The sequence below is a fragment of the Sarcophilus harrisii genome, chromosome 2 (assembly GCF_902635505.1).
Source record: "Sarcophilus harrisii chromosome 2, mSarHar1.11, whole genome shotgun sequence".
In the NCBI taxonomy this organism is placed as follows: Eukaryota; Metazoa; Chordata; class Mammalia; order Dasyuromorphia; family Dasyuridae; genus Sarcophilus; species Sarcophilus harrisii.
The window spans coordinates 427,539,195-427,554,702 of record NC_045427.1 but is presented as its reverse complement, the minus strand read 5'-3'; the positions used below and the strand labels follow the sequence as shown (position 1 = coordinate 427,554,702).

Genomic DNA, 15,508 nt, shown 5'->3' with positions numbered 1-15,508 from the left:
TGGGTTAGAACATATCGGCCAATCACATTTCAAGGATGAGAGATGACCGACCATTAGACAAAATGCAACATGGTCAGAATGTCAGTAACAATCACAAAAGACTTTCAAGTCAGAGGGTAAACAGCCTTACTGGTCTTAGGGGAGCACATGAAAAAGTTGCATATCATGGGCAAGCAGGATTAGGTTGCAATCTGCATTTTGTAGAGCAAAGCCAAATAAATGAGAGTGCACATATATTTCAGTACTTGATTTTTTCCAGTACCAAAGACCCCTTCCTATAGTAAAGCACCTAGTAAATATGGAACTGAATGAACTGTGTGATCATCTCTGGTCCCCTCCACACAGGGACTCCATATCCAATTATGTCCCATACATCTCTATGATCCTCTATACTCAGGGCTAAATCCTAACTTGTTTCTTTGTAGACCTTAAGGGTACTTTGGGGAAGGTCAGTCTTATGGAATCATAGGATTTAGAGTTGAATGGAATCTTAGAGATCTAGTTTCCTAATATTCAAACTGATCTGTGATCTTGATTCACAAGTTCCCTCCAGCAGTACAATCATATTCCCTATGTGCCTGCCTATCCTGTGTGACTGTTATTGATGCCCTCTCATCATTTAGGGAGCCACTGAGTGAGCTGGAGTTCTTCCTCAATATCTCCAGACACCTTGAGAATACCACTGTACTCTAATTATCCATTTGTCCTCCTATGCCCTGACCACCTGAACACAGCTCATCCATCGCTTTTTTTCTAAAATGTTTTTATTTCTTATCTTATCCATTAATGATATCTTTGTTGTTATTCTTCAATATTTCCCATTGACAATATTCTATTGTCCGATCACACCACAGTCATGGTCCTCAAGGAACTTTGAATATAATGAATGTAACATGAACACAAGCAAGTATAATGCAAGTTTAAATGTGAGAGAGACAACAAAAGGAACTAAAAGTGCTAGATAAATATTTGAAGGAGAAAACACTGTATATGGTCTAGGTCAAGAATGTGGGAAGGAATAGCTTGGAGAAACTTTCAAGCTACCAGAGCCCCCCTTTCTTTCTCCTTTTGGGGCTCTGTGTTAAGGCCACACAAATAAAACACACTCCCATGCTAACACCTTCACACAGGGCAACAAAGTGGTGCAATGGATAGAGCAATGAGCTTAGAATTAGGAAGACTCATGTCCCTGCATTCAAATCTGGCCTCAGATTTTCTAGTTGTCTGACCTTGGATAAGTCACTTCTCCCTATTTGCCTCAATTTCTTCTTCTGTAAAATGAGCCAGAAAAGGAAATAGCAAATCAGTCCAGTATCTTTGCCAAGAAAACCCCAAAAGGGGTCACAAAAGTCAGACTGAAACAACTCAACAATAATAACAAAAATGTCAGTTATTAATTATTCAAGCCTACATAAATCATTTATGCTGAGACTCAGTTTCTTCTTTAAAAATAAAAATAATCATACTTGCAAAAATTTCCTGACAATATTATTTTATTAAATATCACCTTGGGAAAATGGATTAATCTTTTCAAGCCTCTGTTCCTTCACCTGCAATGCCTCTTTCACAAAGTTTCTGAAAGGGAAGCAACGTCAAACCTTAAAGAGTTCCACAAAAATGCATCATTATTTTAAAAGCCTGGCTCATTTTATCATGGCTGTTTCTGTGGTGCTAAAATACTTCTTTCTCTTTATGTCTAAGTCCCTAAGAAGTCAGAATCAGGATAAGCATTTGCACAACTTCCTTTGATTGCCTGCTGAATCCCGTGAGCTGCAAGTCTGCAGATTAATGTAGCCATACTAGTGAAGACAGTTCTGGTCTGCCTGGCCCCAGCATCTGCCAGATCCATAAAGCCCCATCGTTTACACTGCCTTTGAAGAAGACGATTTTGTCTCTAACTCTGAACATTCCATATAAATATTTACTGGGGTATGGGATCTTAACCAGGCTGGCCCCACATTCACCTTAGCATGTGGAATGTGCAGGTATAAGCTGCTGTACATGAGGGCTTCTGTTGGTTTTACTCGGCATGTGTGTGTGTGTGTGTTTCTGTCCATGTGTATTTTAAAAGCTGCAAAACCTTCTTTGAGAATGCCCTTGATTAAGCGGCAAATGATTAAAACAAAATGGCTTCACCTACTCACTGCTTCATCTATAAACACTTTACTCTGGTAATTATGATATATTTACTGTAAAGTTCAATGGGAAACAGATTAAGGGTGAAAGAGTTCTTTTAAAGGATACAAAATTCCATTGATTTATTAGAAACAGGATTTACAGACTCCAAGTTGGTGGCAAGGAAACTATATTTCCAACATGTTTCTAGAAGTTTAAGCCCAGTTTCCCCATGAATTATTGAGTCGAATGGTGATGCCATGCTTCTGCCCAGAGTCTGGAACTTAGCTGTGTGACAGATGCCCTCCCTTTTCAAGGTGGCCTTATTTTGTTTCTAAACAGTATCTCATGCAATCCCTTCACTCCTACCAAAGCAGAGCAAGCATGCTGTAAACAATCCCACCAGAAAAAATGATTTGGAGTTTTATTTTTTTTTCTTTTTTGGTTTGGCTTTTTATTTTGTTTTGTTTAAAATGGGAAGTAAAGGGACAGACATGAATTAGGGGTTGGGTCAAAATTACCTCTGAAGTGGTCCAATAGAAATGTGATTTTCTCTTTCAGCATCAGGATCAGGCAGCTTTTCTGCACTGATTTTCTCTGTATGATTTTCAGCAGCTTCACTGAAGGACTCAACAGCCTTACCCTGAGAGGCTGTACTTGGGAATGATTTCATGATTTCCCTCCACTCCAGGAAGTGATGGATGAGAAAACACACAACAAAAGCCAGTTTGCCAATTGTAATAGAAAGCAGCATAATATGGTGGATAGAGGTTGGTTCTGTAAGATGGGAAGACCAAGTTTCTGGCTGCTCCACATACAAGCTGTGGGACCACAGACAAGTCATTTCATTTCTCAGTAACTCAGGTAAATGTTCTTAAGATTATTGTTAGAGAGAAAGCATGAGAAGAGACTTTCACTTAGAGTTAGGCAGCTCTGGGTTCAAATCCTATATCAGACACTAAAAGTGTGACACTGGGTGAGTAACTTCAGCTCACTACCTCATCCACATAATTGGAGACTGGGATTTGATAGGATTCATTCCAGTTCTAAACCTATGGTTCTATACCATAGATTACAGTGAAGTAACCAGATTGGAATCTAGGGAAATGTCAGAAAAAACTTCTGAAATTCCAGGCCCAGAAAAAAAAAATAACAATATGACAAAAACAATGATGAGGTCCTTTGGTTAGATAGGGGTGTGTATGTTGAGAAAACTGAAATCATAGACTTCAGGAAAGATGGAAGATCTTAGATCTTTAGGCTTAGCAACATTTGCTTACAACTGATAACCATTCAGAGTAAGAAAACAGGGGAGTTATGGGGGAAGAAAAATCAGTGCTTGTTTAGAAACTCCCCCAGATTTTTAAAAGTTCATTCTATTTCACTAGTGCTTAAGATTTCAGGAAAACAAAGCAACCACACACACACACACACACACACACACACATACACACACACACATATATTCCTTGAGCACCATCCAGGAAGGTTACCCATCCCAGGCTTCAGTTTGGTTTTAAGGAAAACATACCCTCTTATCCTGCTGGCAGTGAAATGATCACAAAACTTCAGATACAGGGGTGAGCTAGCTCCTTACAGAAACAAAGCTAAAGAGACAGCCTGCATCTCCCTCTAGCAATACTTCAGCAGGAAACCTCTTCTTCCTGCCTGTCACTCAGAATCAAGGGACTGCTGCATGTAAAGAGCCATCTCCCCAGACAAATGACCAGGAAGAGCCAGGTCATGTTGACACAATCATGAAGGTGAGAGAACAAAAACTCAAGGTGATCTAATGATAAGCATAGTGTATGTAGAAGAAATGGGAAGCTGGGAAGGATTCAGTGAGAATTTAGGCACTGACCATATAATCTACTTGTGAGGTCTCATGGCCTAAGACTTTCAGTCTTAAAGTGGGCTTCACTTTCTTTGTCATGGATATGGACAGGAAGAATTTTTAAAATTTAATAAGTTTTTCATTGATTAATCACTTGGTGAGAAGAAAAATAAAACACAAACAGTAAGCAAAAGGGAGAAGGAATCAGTTTCAAACCAGGCAGGAAAAGTGAATGAAGAAAAGAACAAAGAAAGATTCAGACACTTCTCCTATCTTGATTTCTTGATCCTTAATCTTCATGTTCAAGGATACCATAATTGTTTTTCTGACAATAAAACAATGTTTAATGGACTGCCATTTTACATTTAAGTGACTTTCAATGACTAAGCAGACATATCTCAAATTGAGTCTTATCTTAGAACAAATGCTGATGATTAAATCCAAATTTTACATTCTCAGATATTTAATTTCTTTCAATGAAGTCAGATAGCACTGACTTCCTCATCCAAATATATGACAGCTATCATAGGTAGCAAGAGGAAATGGACAATAGGAGTCTCTGCCTTTAAAACAAACAAGGAAGCATTCCAGAGGATGTAGGGATCCCTCTTCCTTTAGAATGTACCCCAGCATTAGCCAACCAACCCTGAACTTCCTTCCCTGGCTATGGAAAACTTCCTTCAAAGAAGCCCAAGATTCTTGGTGAAAGGAATTACAGATCTTGCCAGCTGTCCCTCAAAAATCCTACCAAGTGGCACAAAAAAGGCCTTTAGAGACCTTGGTTTGGGATTGGGGAGTTTACAAAATCGAGTTCCTTCCGTGGCTAAATGTCTAGAAAAGACGAATGTGTCTAGAAACAGTTAAATGACAGCAATTCCCTATCCCTGCCCAGTCGGTCTAGATTTTCCGGGGCCCGATGGCCACTTAAGACTAGGGATTGAGGTAACATTTCCAGGAGGAAAACTGAACTGTTTGGGTTGGTTATGTAAGAAAGGAAGCATAAACACAGACCTCTCTAAGTCCAGAGGTTGAGTCCTGTGAATGCTGCAGGATTCAGGATGGTGCAATAAGGTTCTTTTCCCACCGCCCCTCCCCCTTCTCTCTTTTAAAAATAACAGTATTTTATACGTAGCTTAAATGGTCTAAAATAGAATTACTTCCCTCAAAACAAAGCTCTATCAAAATAGAGTGGAAATGGTTCAGTTTGTAATGATGGGGTCTTTTAATGTTGGGGTGGGAAACCTTGTCTTTCTTTCCTTTGAGTGCTGCCTGTGTAAAAAAAAAAAAAAAAAAAAAAAAAAAAAAAAAAAAAAAAAAAAAAAAGTCCCCCTCCAATCTAAGGGAAAAAAACTATTTTCAGGGACACAGTCTTATTTAGGTGTTCCTGTGATCTTAGTTTGAAAAGTGCTAAAGCTTGAAAACTAAGGGGCGCTGGGTTACAGAAGATCGGCATCAGCATTGTTTCCCTGAGTTTCTTGTGCACCCAGAAAAACTCAGGTTGTTTTGTTGCTCGGCGCATCTGCCCGCCAGTGTCCTTGGGTTTCCAGCAAGATGCCTCAGCCAAGTGGCCCTTTTGCAGGAAGAGTGGGAGTTTGAGTCGGACTCGGCCTCAGGATGCAGCCGACTCGCCGGCAGAGAAGCGTTCTCTTGGCCCAAAGCTCACCTCCTGTGCTCTCCGCTAGGCTCGGCTCCGCCTAGCCCTGAGCCTTTCTCCTCTCCGAAAGCTGACACCTACAACCGTCTGCAAAGCCTGTGACCTTGTCCTCGGACACTAACTAGTTCGCTGGAACAAGGCAGGCTCTTGTCCAATTAAAAGAATGGAAACCTTCAGCAGCTGGGAAGAGTTAACTAGCAAGACAGGGTCGATCAGAAAAGTCTTAGCGCCTCTCCCCTCTCCAGGATTGAACTGTCCGTGCCACTAAGTCGCGGCAGGCAGGCTAAGGAGCAGTGTACTGGCGCACTCCTCGCTCTGGAAGCGCGCGGGGCTCTCACTCTTCGTCTTTCATTTACTCTCCCTCGTTATCGAGACTTATACATTTTTTCTACAGACCTCTGCAGGAAAGCGAAGAAAGAAAGGAAGAAAGGAAATTAAAGGAAGAAAAGAAGGAAGGAAGGAAGGAAGGAAGGAAGGAAGGAAGGAAGGAAGGAAGGAAGGAAGGAAGGAAGGAAGGAAGGAAGGAAGGAAGGAAGGAAGGAAGGAAGGAAGGAAGGAAGGAAGGAAGGAGAGGGAGAGAGAGAAGGAAGGAAGGGAGAGAGGGAAGGAATGAAGGGAGAGAGGGAAGGAATGAAGGGAGAGAGGGAAGGAAGGAAGGAAGGAAGGAAGGAAGGAAGGAAGGAAGGAAGGAAGGAAGGAAGGAAGGAAGGAAGGAAGGAAGGAAGGAAGGAAGGGAGAGGGAGAGAGAGAAGGAAGGAAGGGAGAGAGGGAAGGAATGAAGGGAGAGAGGGAAGGAATGAAGGGAGAGAGGGAAGGAAGGAAGGAAGGAAGGAAGGAAGGAAGGAAGGAAGGAAGGAAGGAAGGAAGGAAGGAAGGAAGGAAGGAAGGAAGGAAGGAAGCACTGGATTTAAAATAACCTTTTGAGAGCACAGATCCTCCCCAGCTTCTAGGTCTTTGCCTGGTGCTCTGGTTCGCTCGAGACGGAAGATTTTGTAAAACCGAAAGATTAAAGAACAGTAGGTTTTTCCTCCTTAGGAAGATGTCTCCCCTAGGGCTCTTCCCCTCTCCTTACCTCCACCCCCACCCACCCACCCGCGGCTCCATACAAACTTCCTAGTTAGTTCTCTTCAGTCCCCGACTACAGCTAGCGTCCAACTTGCTCTTGTTGCCTTAAAAAAGAACTAGTCCCTAATGACAAAGAACTAAGCAGGAACAAATTGGAGGGACCATTAAAAAAAAAAAAAAAAAAAAAAAAAAAAAAAAAAACATCGTGTTTGAAAAAAAGCTCTTCAGAGGAGGGAGTGATCAGTCTGTTGGCTCCCAGTTCTACACTGGACGGGGGCGGGGCAGGAGCTGGAAGAGGAAAGGAAGCAGCCCCAGAGGCAGAATTGTAAACTTGGGGCCGGCGCCGCAGAATCTGCAGAAGCAGTAACTGAAGACAAGTTGGGAACAACCAGTTGGAGAAAGTATTAGTGACGGAAATAAAGGGAGACCTTTTACCAGGGAAGGGGAGATGGGGTGGTGGGTGACGAGATCTCTTCTTCGGACCAAAGATTGCACCGCAGACCTGTCATTTGGAGTTGGCAAGAGAGCATGTATGTGTCGATGTGTGTCCGAAAACGCTGGTTCGTATGTGCCTGCGTCTCTGCGTGTCACTGGAATGGGGAACGCAATGGGAGAGGAAAGGGGCATAGAAATTCAGGCTTTCTTGCTTCCTCCAAAGTAACTGGGATAGGAGGAAGAGAAGCAATACTTCTTTTTAAATTGTCTTCCGCCTTTGTCCAGGGCTCCTGGGCCCACTCCAGAGGACAGAAGCAAAGAAATTTCTTTAAGTTTCGTCTTACTTCTATCCCCTTAATCGAGCTTCCTAAATCTTTTAAATGCTGCCTCTTGAGGGAGACTGTTAGTGTAAATGTGTGCTTGTGTAAGTACAAGTGTGTGTAATAAGTGAGTATTTATTATTCTGTATAGATGAGGAAGAAGAGAATACCTGTTTTGTCCAAGAAATATAAGCACCCGTATAATTTCTTATAAATATGTTTATTTCGGAGGCAAAATAAATGGTTTGGTGGTCAGTAAACAAAGTGCCAAGTGATTGAAACCAACCTACAGATTCCTAAAAAGCATCTTCCACCTTAACACCACTTAACACTCTAAGAAAGTATATTTAGGTGCCTATACCTTCAAGTTAGGTCCAAGCCCCAGAGGGTAAAAAAAGGCCCAAATTAAGAAAGTTATTTTGGAGTCCCAGCCATCTATCATGCCACTTATACTTATGTCAACAGCCTTATGAATCAGTAATGAACTGGAGACAAAGTTAACCGTGGGGGATTTCATTCAGCGTTCCTCAACCAAAACGGAGAGAGTGGTTAACTCTTCACTGACTAAAGAGGAGCCAGGTACAGGTGAGAGAAGCCTCCCTCCTTCAAGGAGGAACCAGTGTTGCAATGCAACTTCCTCATTCAGGAAAATCCGTTCTGGCCAAATCATGGAAGGAAGGGGAAGAGAAATTTCAGCTCTGCTGAATTCTCTGGAAACACTTACTCAACCTTTGGGTAGATATACACCTGAATGTGTGTTCACATACATATCAACCATTGGGTAAGGAATTTTAGTATTAATAGCCACAACCAAGTTTAGCCCCAAACATCTTTGTGTTATTATAGTGTTTTATTTTTGTTTTTGAAAAAGAAAATTATTCCCACTTTGACCCAAGAACTCAGGTATGGACACTTACCCTTGGCCCTCCCTTAACTTCAGGTTCCAGTCCTAAATCTAATTAGTTTACAAAATAACCTATTCTATTTTTTTTTAATTTCCGAACGGAGAACTGGAGAGGAGCTGCTTTATCCCCCTCTATTCAAAGCTTTTGCCAAGCTCTATTTAGTTATTTTTCTCAGCTGGATTGGCTTCTATCACCTTTCCCAAATGGCTCTCTTGGATGCAGAAAGTAAACCTCTAAGACTTAGGAATCTAGAATGTTAGGGGCTATTATTCTAAACCCTAAGGAAACGGGGAGTCCCATAGAAGTCGGGGGTTAGGGGACTATGTGAGTAAGAGCATGGGTAAATGAGACTGGACTGGGAGGACTGGGAGCCTGGATTCTAGAGGATTAGAGTCAAGAGACTGGAAATTATTGTGCCAAAATGAGGTAAAGTGGTCCTCTATTTAGGTAGGTAAGGAACTCTTCTGTCTGCTGTGTGAGCCACTTTGAGCTGTTTTTTCAATAAGGTTGCTGGGCTTTTTTGTGATTTTTTTTCTTTACACCAAATCCAAAGGTATCTGAGTAGTTAGCTCTCCTACCCTTGCACTCACTTTTTTCTAGCTTCTCTATGAGTGCCCAGCCCTGTGGACTGTTGCAAGAAGTCGTTAGTAATATGGTGGTCCTGGACTTTCAGGGAACTGGATAAGTCTGGTTGGTGGTTAGCTCCCCGACTGCTTTCTCCACTGAAAGTTTTCTTATTTAAATCAAAATTCTTTAAAGTGACCAGCATGATTCTCTTCCTCTTTCCACTGTCCACTAATGATCTTAGGCAGAATTGAACTGAGTGGGAGTTGGGGGAGCGGGGGAAGTATGAAGAATATTTCAAGAAACTCAGAGTCTCAGCTTTCCACAGGACTGAATTGTTGAATTAGCTGCAGTGATGTATTCTGTGCATGCAGGAGGGGCCATTAATATGCAGCGGCAGTTCCCACAAACAATATTCCTCTCAGCCTTTCTGTGGCCCTAGCATCCACCCATCCCCGGGCCAAGAAAGAGGAGATACAGAAAAATAATGCTTCCCAGACTTCAGGCTGGCCACAACTTCTTTCTAAGGAAACACCTTCCACTCTCTGCCCAGGACCCAATGCCTAGGGTCGCTGGGCCTTCAGAAGTTCCTGTCCCCAGTTCAGTCAAAGGCTCTAAGGGCAAAGAAATGTGGGTCTATTTATATAAGGTTTCTGCCCCCCCCCTTTTTTTTAACATCCTCAGGTTGAGATGAAAGAAAAGCAGAAGGTTAAGGAGAAATGGTGTAGGTTATAGAACAATTTGTTTTTCATTCTTTTTGTACTGCCTTTACCTGGATTTTTGCATAGTGATTAATATGGGGTTTCCCAAAAGGCCTGCACTCATGGCCACAAGGTAGGACTGGGGACTTTGTTATCCAGCCTATTTTCATTCTTCCTGGATAAAAGTATTCAATTATACTTAAGCCTCAAGCAGTACTCTACCAGCTCCCTCCTTCAAGAATGATGTGTCTCCTGCAGCTGGGCTGGGGATCCGTAATACAACCAAGGCTTGGAGCAGGGGCTCAGATGCAGCTGTATTCCCTGTAAGGCAAGGCAGGAACTGTCTAACAGGCCAATCCTTAGCTCAAGGGAAACCTGCATCGAATTCTGAGTAGTATGGGAGAGGCCCCCAGCCAGGGTCAGTTTCTGAAGGCAGAGGGTACAAGCCTCCCAAGCAACCCTGGTGGGAGGCCCTGTAGCTGCCTGGCCCTATGGACACTGAGGCAGTTCGTGAAAAAGCAATGGAGTTTGTAGGCAAGTCATTCCCTTCCTTGATTCTTGACCTAGCCACAGACCTGTCTCTCAGGTCACTGAGTAGGGCCAACCAGAAGACTGGAAAAGGATGAGTTTATCTTGCATAGAAACTGGATGATGGTGACCTCAGGATCAGTAGCTTCCTGTAGTTAAGTGAAGGAATAGAAGGTGAAGGGTGCTGAAAGCCACTTCCTTTCTGTTTTTTAAGTTAATTTTCTTTCATCCATCCAGCACCCCTTATTCCCCACCCTTTGGGCTATCTTTATCTCTCAAAGTCAGCTGTGAAATGGTTCAGTCAAAAACCCAGCCTAGGGTTTTCCTTGGAAAAAGTCAACTCTCTGGGTATATGTCCTCAGCTCCCTGGGGTGTGGGGGAAACAATGTGTTCAGCTTGGGGTGTTCAGAGCATTCCTGGAACAGAGACCAGGTGTCTGGGGTCCTAGTGGCCAGCTTAAGGTGTGAAGGTAAAAAACCGAATCAAAGAATCAAATTTCAAAAGTTGTTCCTCAAAATTGGCCAGGGCTGTCATGTGTAAAGAGTTAAGGGGAAAGATCCAGAGAAGCAGGAAAGGACAAGTGTGGAATTTGAACATCTCACTTGGATATTTTTCGCAATGTGTTAGTTTGAGGTTTTCCCAAAAAAATCAAGAAGGGAAGAGATGTGAGGAACTGTTCCCCTGTTAACAGAAGTTGTTGCTGCAACTTTGCAAGGGGCAAGAAAAGACGCGGGAGAACCAAGTTCTCAAAATAAATGCCATTTCAATGATTTTAATAAGCAAAATAGGAAACAATTTTAATAACAAAAAACAGAAACCAGTCTGAATAAAACTACAATAGACTAGGTTTTAATATTTTCATATCATAAGCAGGATTTGAAATTGATCCCTTATTTTACATGAAATAAAAACAATTTCGCTGTTGCATGTTTGATTTCAACACAGTTGAATCAGTAAAAACCAAAGATCGTTTTTGATGCATGACTAATACCCACGATATTTAAAACTGCAAGCACCATGCTGTTCATACAATCCTGATATTACTGTTAATTTATAAACTAATACAAACTTAAAATGCATCCGGCCAGCAGTGCCAGCATATTCTAAAGAGAAATAAAAAATACGTTTTCATTTTGGTATTTTTGTCAGTGCAACTTAAATCCTTTTACTGACCTGCAGGAAAAAAAAAAGTAATAAAAACACCCAGAGACGCCTAATGACTACTGTACAACTGAGAAGAAGCTCACTTGCTGCCCGAGCAAAGAAAGAAACAGAGAACATGTTTCACCAAAAAACGCACTTAAAAGTTGCGATCTTTCTCATCAACATTTTCGTTGCCGATACATTCAGAATGTGTCCCCTTCCGTGGCCACAGGCTAAACCCAAATGAAGGTCAGAACGGGACAAATCGCCTTTTACAAGCGAGTCTAAACTAACCCCAGGAAGAGAGCATCCTGGGCATTGCTACCACTGATTCGTGCCTGGATTTTTAGCCGGGGCTGGGGGTGGGGTGGTAGAAGGATGGAGAAACAGAGACAGAGACAGACAGAATCAGAGAGAGAGAGAGAGAGAGAGAGAGAGAGAGAGAGAGAGAGAGAGAGAGAGAGAGAGAGAGAGAGCCAAGAAGAGGTTTTGGTTACAATGGAGAAGCGTACAATAAATCATTGTGGATCTTTTTTTTTTTCTTCCTCCCTTCTTCTTCCTGAGTGTATAACATTTCAGATATAAAGAGGTGAAAATAAAATGTCCAATGACTGTTAAATTACCCTCCTCCTTTTCCCAGGCACCGGTATACTCCAGGCAGACACTCGCTGTCTCTATCGCTTTAAATTCTGGAGTCGCCAGAATCCATTGCCAAGGGATAGCTGTCTCTCCGCCGCCACCCCCTTCCCTGGTTTGTTTCCCTCTGTGACCTCGAGCAGTTCTCAATCCCCAACAAAGAAAAACCAAAATGAAAACTACTGGGGGGTGGGTGGGGTAGGGATATAGAAAGGAAAACACAACTCCAAAGTGCGCCCAAATATTAAAAAAAAAAAAAAAAAAAAAGTTGCTTTCTGAATGCAGATGCAAATGCCCGTAACTTTATTTCTTTACTTTAAAAAAAAAAAAAAAAAAAAAACACACACCAAACCCAGACACAGCCTGCCAGCCTGCTGAGCCGCCTCTGTGCGGTTTCCTGGGGGCAGATATTTACAAGCTAACAACCAGAACAGAAAAGATCACTGCCCGCCCAGCAGTCCAAGGGTTAGAACTGCGACACCTTCTTACCCAGAGAAACAAACCAAAAGCGATGATCCGTGATCAACAACATGCTAACGTTAAACAGGAAAATGGTACAAAATAGAAGTTATTACCATACATGTCCAGCATGCAGGATTAATATTTTTGATGCAGATTTTCGTGTTTTTTTTCTATATAATCAAGCAGGCAAAACTTATGATATTTCGCATTGACCGTCCCATTTGAGTCCTCGGTCATAGGTCTCAAAGGAGGCATTATATGAACACTTTACACACACTGTCTCTCTCCCCTCCTCTTGCATTTTCCATCCTGAGCAGCAGGTTAAGTCCTGCGCGAGGCGCTGGCTGCTCATTCGCAAGGTCCTTCCTTCCTTTCTTTCCTCGCCAGCGGGCGGGCTCTTAGGGACGGCTTGGTCAATGTCCCTTCTCTCAGTCCACAGAGTTCAGGAAGCAAGAGACATAAAAACCGCTCTCCTCACCCACCTCGTCCTGCGCCTCTCTCCCTAAGGCTGTGAGGCTCCTTCCTACCTTCGGAAAAGTTGAGTTTGGTGCCTCCCCTCCCTACTTTTCCATAGCGAGTCTAGGAAGATTGGAAAGAGCACGCTGCTCTGCCCAAAGGTTCCTTTTTACTCAACTTTCTCATCTTCACCCCCCCTTTCCTATTTCTCTATTTCCAGTAGGAGGATGGATGGAGATGTCAGAGATGGGAAAGGGGTGGGGAGGGGAATGGGGGCAGGGGGTTCGCACTCACATGAAGAACTCTGGAGAGGAGGGGTTGTCGCTGGTGGAGCCGGCCTCCCTGAAGCCATTGCTGGCAAGTTTCTCGCATTTCAGCTTGTAAGCATCTCTCTCGCGGGCCAGCCGGGACACCTCCTGCTTGAGCTGTTCCACCTGCTGGATGAGTTGGGTCTTCTCGTTTTCCAGGTGGTGTTTCTGCTGGACTCGTTTATACCTGCAGGACTGGGCGTAGCCCCTGTTCTTCAAGGTCCTCCTCTTCTGCTTGAGGCGGATCACCTCGTCCTTGGTGAAGCCTCGCAGGTGCCGGTTCAGCTCCCTTACCGACATGGACACCAGCTGGTCGTCCGAGAAGCGGTCTTCCACGCTGCTAGAGGCTGGGTGCGCCGCCGGGTGGTTATTGGGCAGCTGCTGGGATGAAGTGGAGGAAGTCGAAGGGGTGGGGGACGCTTGGTGATGATGATGATGATGGTGAGGGTGTCCTCCGTTAGTCAGGTCTTCGTGGCTGACTCCAGGGTATTGATGGTGATGGTGCTGATGTTGGTGATGGTGGTGGTGGTGGGCCCGGAAGTTCTCGAAGCCCTGCAGCTGCTGGGGGACCTGGTGGGAACCAATCAGAGCCTCCACCGCATCCTCGGGGGTCAGGTTGAGAGCCTCCGGGTTCATCTGCTGGTAGCTGTTGGCCATCCAGTACAGGTCTTCCAGGTGCGTCTTCTGCTCAGTGGGGCTGAAGCTGGGCGACGAGGGTACAGAGCTGCAAGGAGTGCTGATGGGGGTGGACGACACCGACCCCGCAGGCTGCAGGCGAGTGCAGTGACGTCCAGGGCGCTCTGCCCGGCTTAGGGGCTCCTTTTTCACATCAAACTTCATGAGGTCGAAGTCGTTCACATACTCCATGGCCAGCGGGCTGGTGGGCAGCTCTGGGCCGATGCTCAGCTCTCCAGCCATGTCGATCGCCGGCGACTCTACCGAGTGCTGCTCACTCCAGGCTCGGCGCCTCCACTCTCACCCGCAGAGAAACTTTCAGCTCCTGCCCCGGAGCGGCCGAGGAAGAAGCTGGGGAGAGGGAGAGAAGGAGGGAGGGGGCGGGGGCGCTGCAGTGCAATATGGGGAGCGGCGGCTGCGGCAGCCCCGGCCCCGCCGGCACGGCAGGGCAGCGGAACAGCAGTTTGGGGGCGGAGAGGGGGGTGCTGTTTGCCTTTTGCAAAGTCTTTGTCTGTCGGACGATGAAGCTCTCGCTCGCTCTCGCTTGCTCGCTCGCTCTCGACTCGCTCGCAGGATATTTGCAAAGTCCTGATTCTCCCCACCCCGCCACCACCCCTCTTCCCTGCCTAGCGATCAGGCTGCAAAGGAGCCGCAGCTATTGCAACTTTGTCGGGGTCCGAGAGCGGCCGAGGAGTTTGGGGTGGAGGGGGGTGGGCTGTGGCAGAAAGAAAGAGAAGAGGAGGGGAGGAGAGAAAAAGGAGGAGGAGGAGGGGGAAAAAAGCCGATCTCGAGTAGCTGCTTTCAGCCCCAGTTGTGCAGCTGTGATTTGCAAAGCCTCCCCCTCCGCCTTATATCCCTTTCCTGATGTCACCCGCCGGCCAATGGCTGAGCAGCAGCCCGGGCCGGAGGCTGCGGGGGAGGGGCCCAGAGCAATGTGACAGCTCTCACGTCAGCTGACTCGCAGCTGGAGAATCAGACTAGGCAGGGACTCCAAACTAGAGTCTCTCTCTCTCTCTCTCTCTCTCTCTCTCTCTCTCTCTCTCTCTCTCTCTCTCCTCTCATGCTCGCTCGCTCTCTCTTGCTCGCTCGCTCTTGCTCTCATCTCGCTCTCTCTCTCTTGCTCGCTCGCTCTTGCTCTCATCTCTCTCGCTTTCTCGCTCTCTCGCTCTCTCTTTTTCTCCTTTTTTTCCTGCCTTTTACATTCCCCCTTCATTATCTCCTCTCCCTCCACCCCAGTCTGGGGTCACCTCGAAGGAGGAGAAGAGTAAGACTCTCTTTGTTCTGCACATCACGCACAAGTCCCATTCACTCTACTGGCATGGGGGGAGGGGGAGGAGAGAAAGACGGGGGGATATGGAGAAGAGTGAGTGAGCTACCTTGCCCTTGTTCTCCTTAAATGGGACTTGGATGGAATTTGGTGGCTCAGTGGCACCCCGAGAACCAGCAGGGACCCAGACTGAGACCGCCCCGCTCCCAGGGCTCACCCCTTCTCTCTGAGCTCCCTAGATGGAGAGTTTGTGAGGATTGAAATGGGGGGGAGGGAGCTGAGAGAGGGGCGTTTACTCCCGCCCCCTTCCCCACTCCCCACTTCCCAGATGTGGCCGGTGGTAGTTCCACTGAAAGGAAGAGCATTCCAGTGGGAGACGGTGCCCAGACCAGGAACCCCGTTCCCAGCCGGTCCAGGTTCCCCAACCATTCTCCATGTAA

At 45.2% G+C, this 15,508-nt stretch overlaps 1 protein-coding gene across 1 annotated transcript in view; it reads right to left on the bottom strand.

Moving 5' to 3' along the window:
- The window catches only part of MAFB (MAF bZIP transcription factor B), a 35,203-nt gene extending 20,578 nt beyond the window's left edge, over window positions 1–14,625 (bottom strand). The window contains exon 1 of the mRNA XM_031954021.1: window positions 13,113–14,625. Coding sequence (XP_031809881.1) covers window positions 13,113–14,044 — 932 coding nt within the window. The 5' untranslated portion in view covers window positions 14,045–14,625. The remainder of the gene's footprint in view (window positions 1–13,112) is intronic.
- Between the last annotated feature and the right edge of the window lie 883 nt (window positions 14,626–15,508).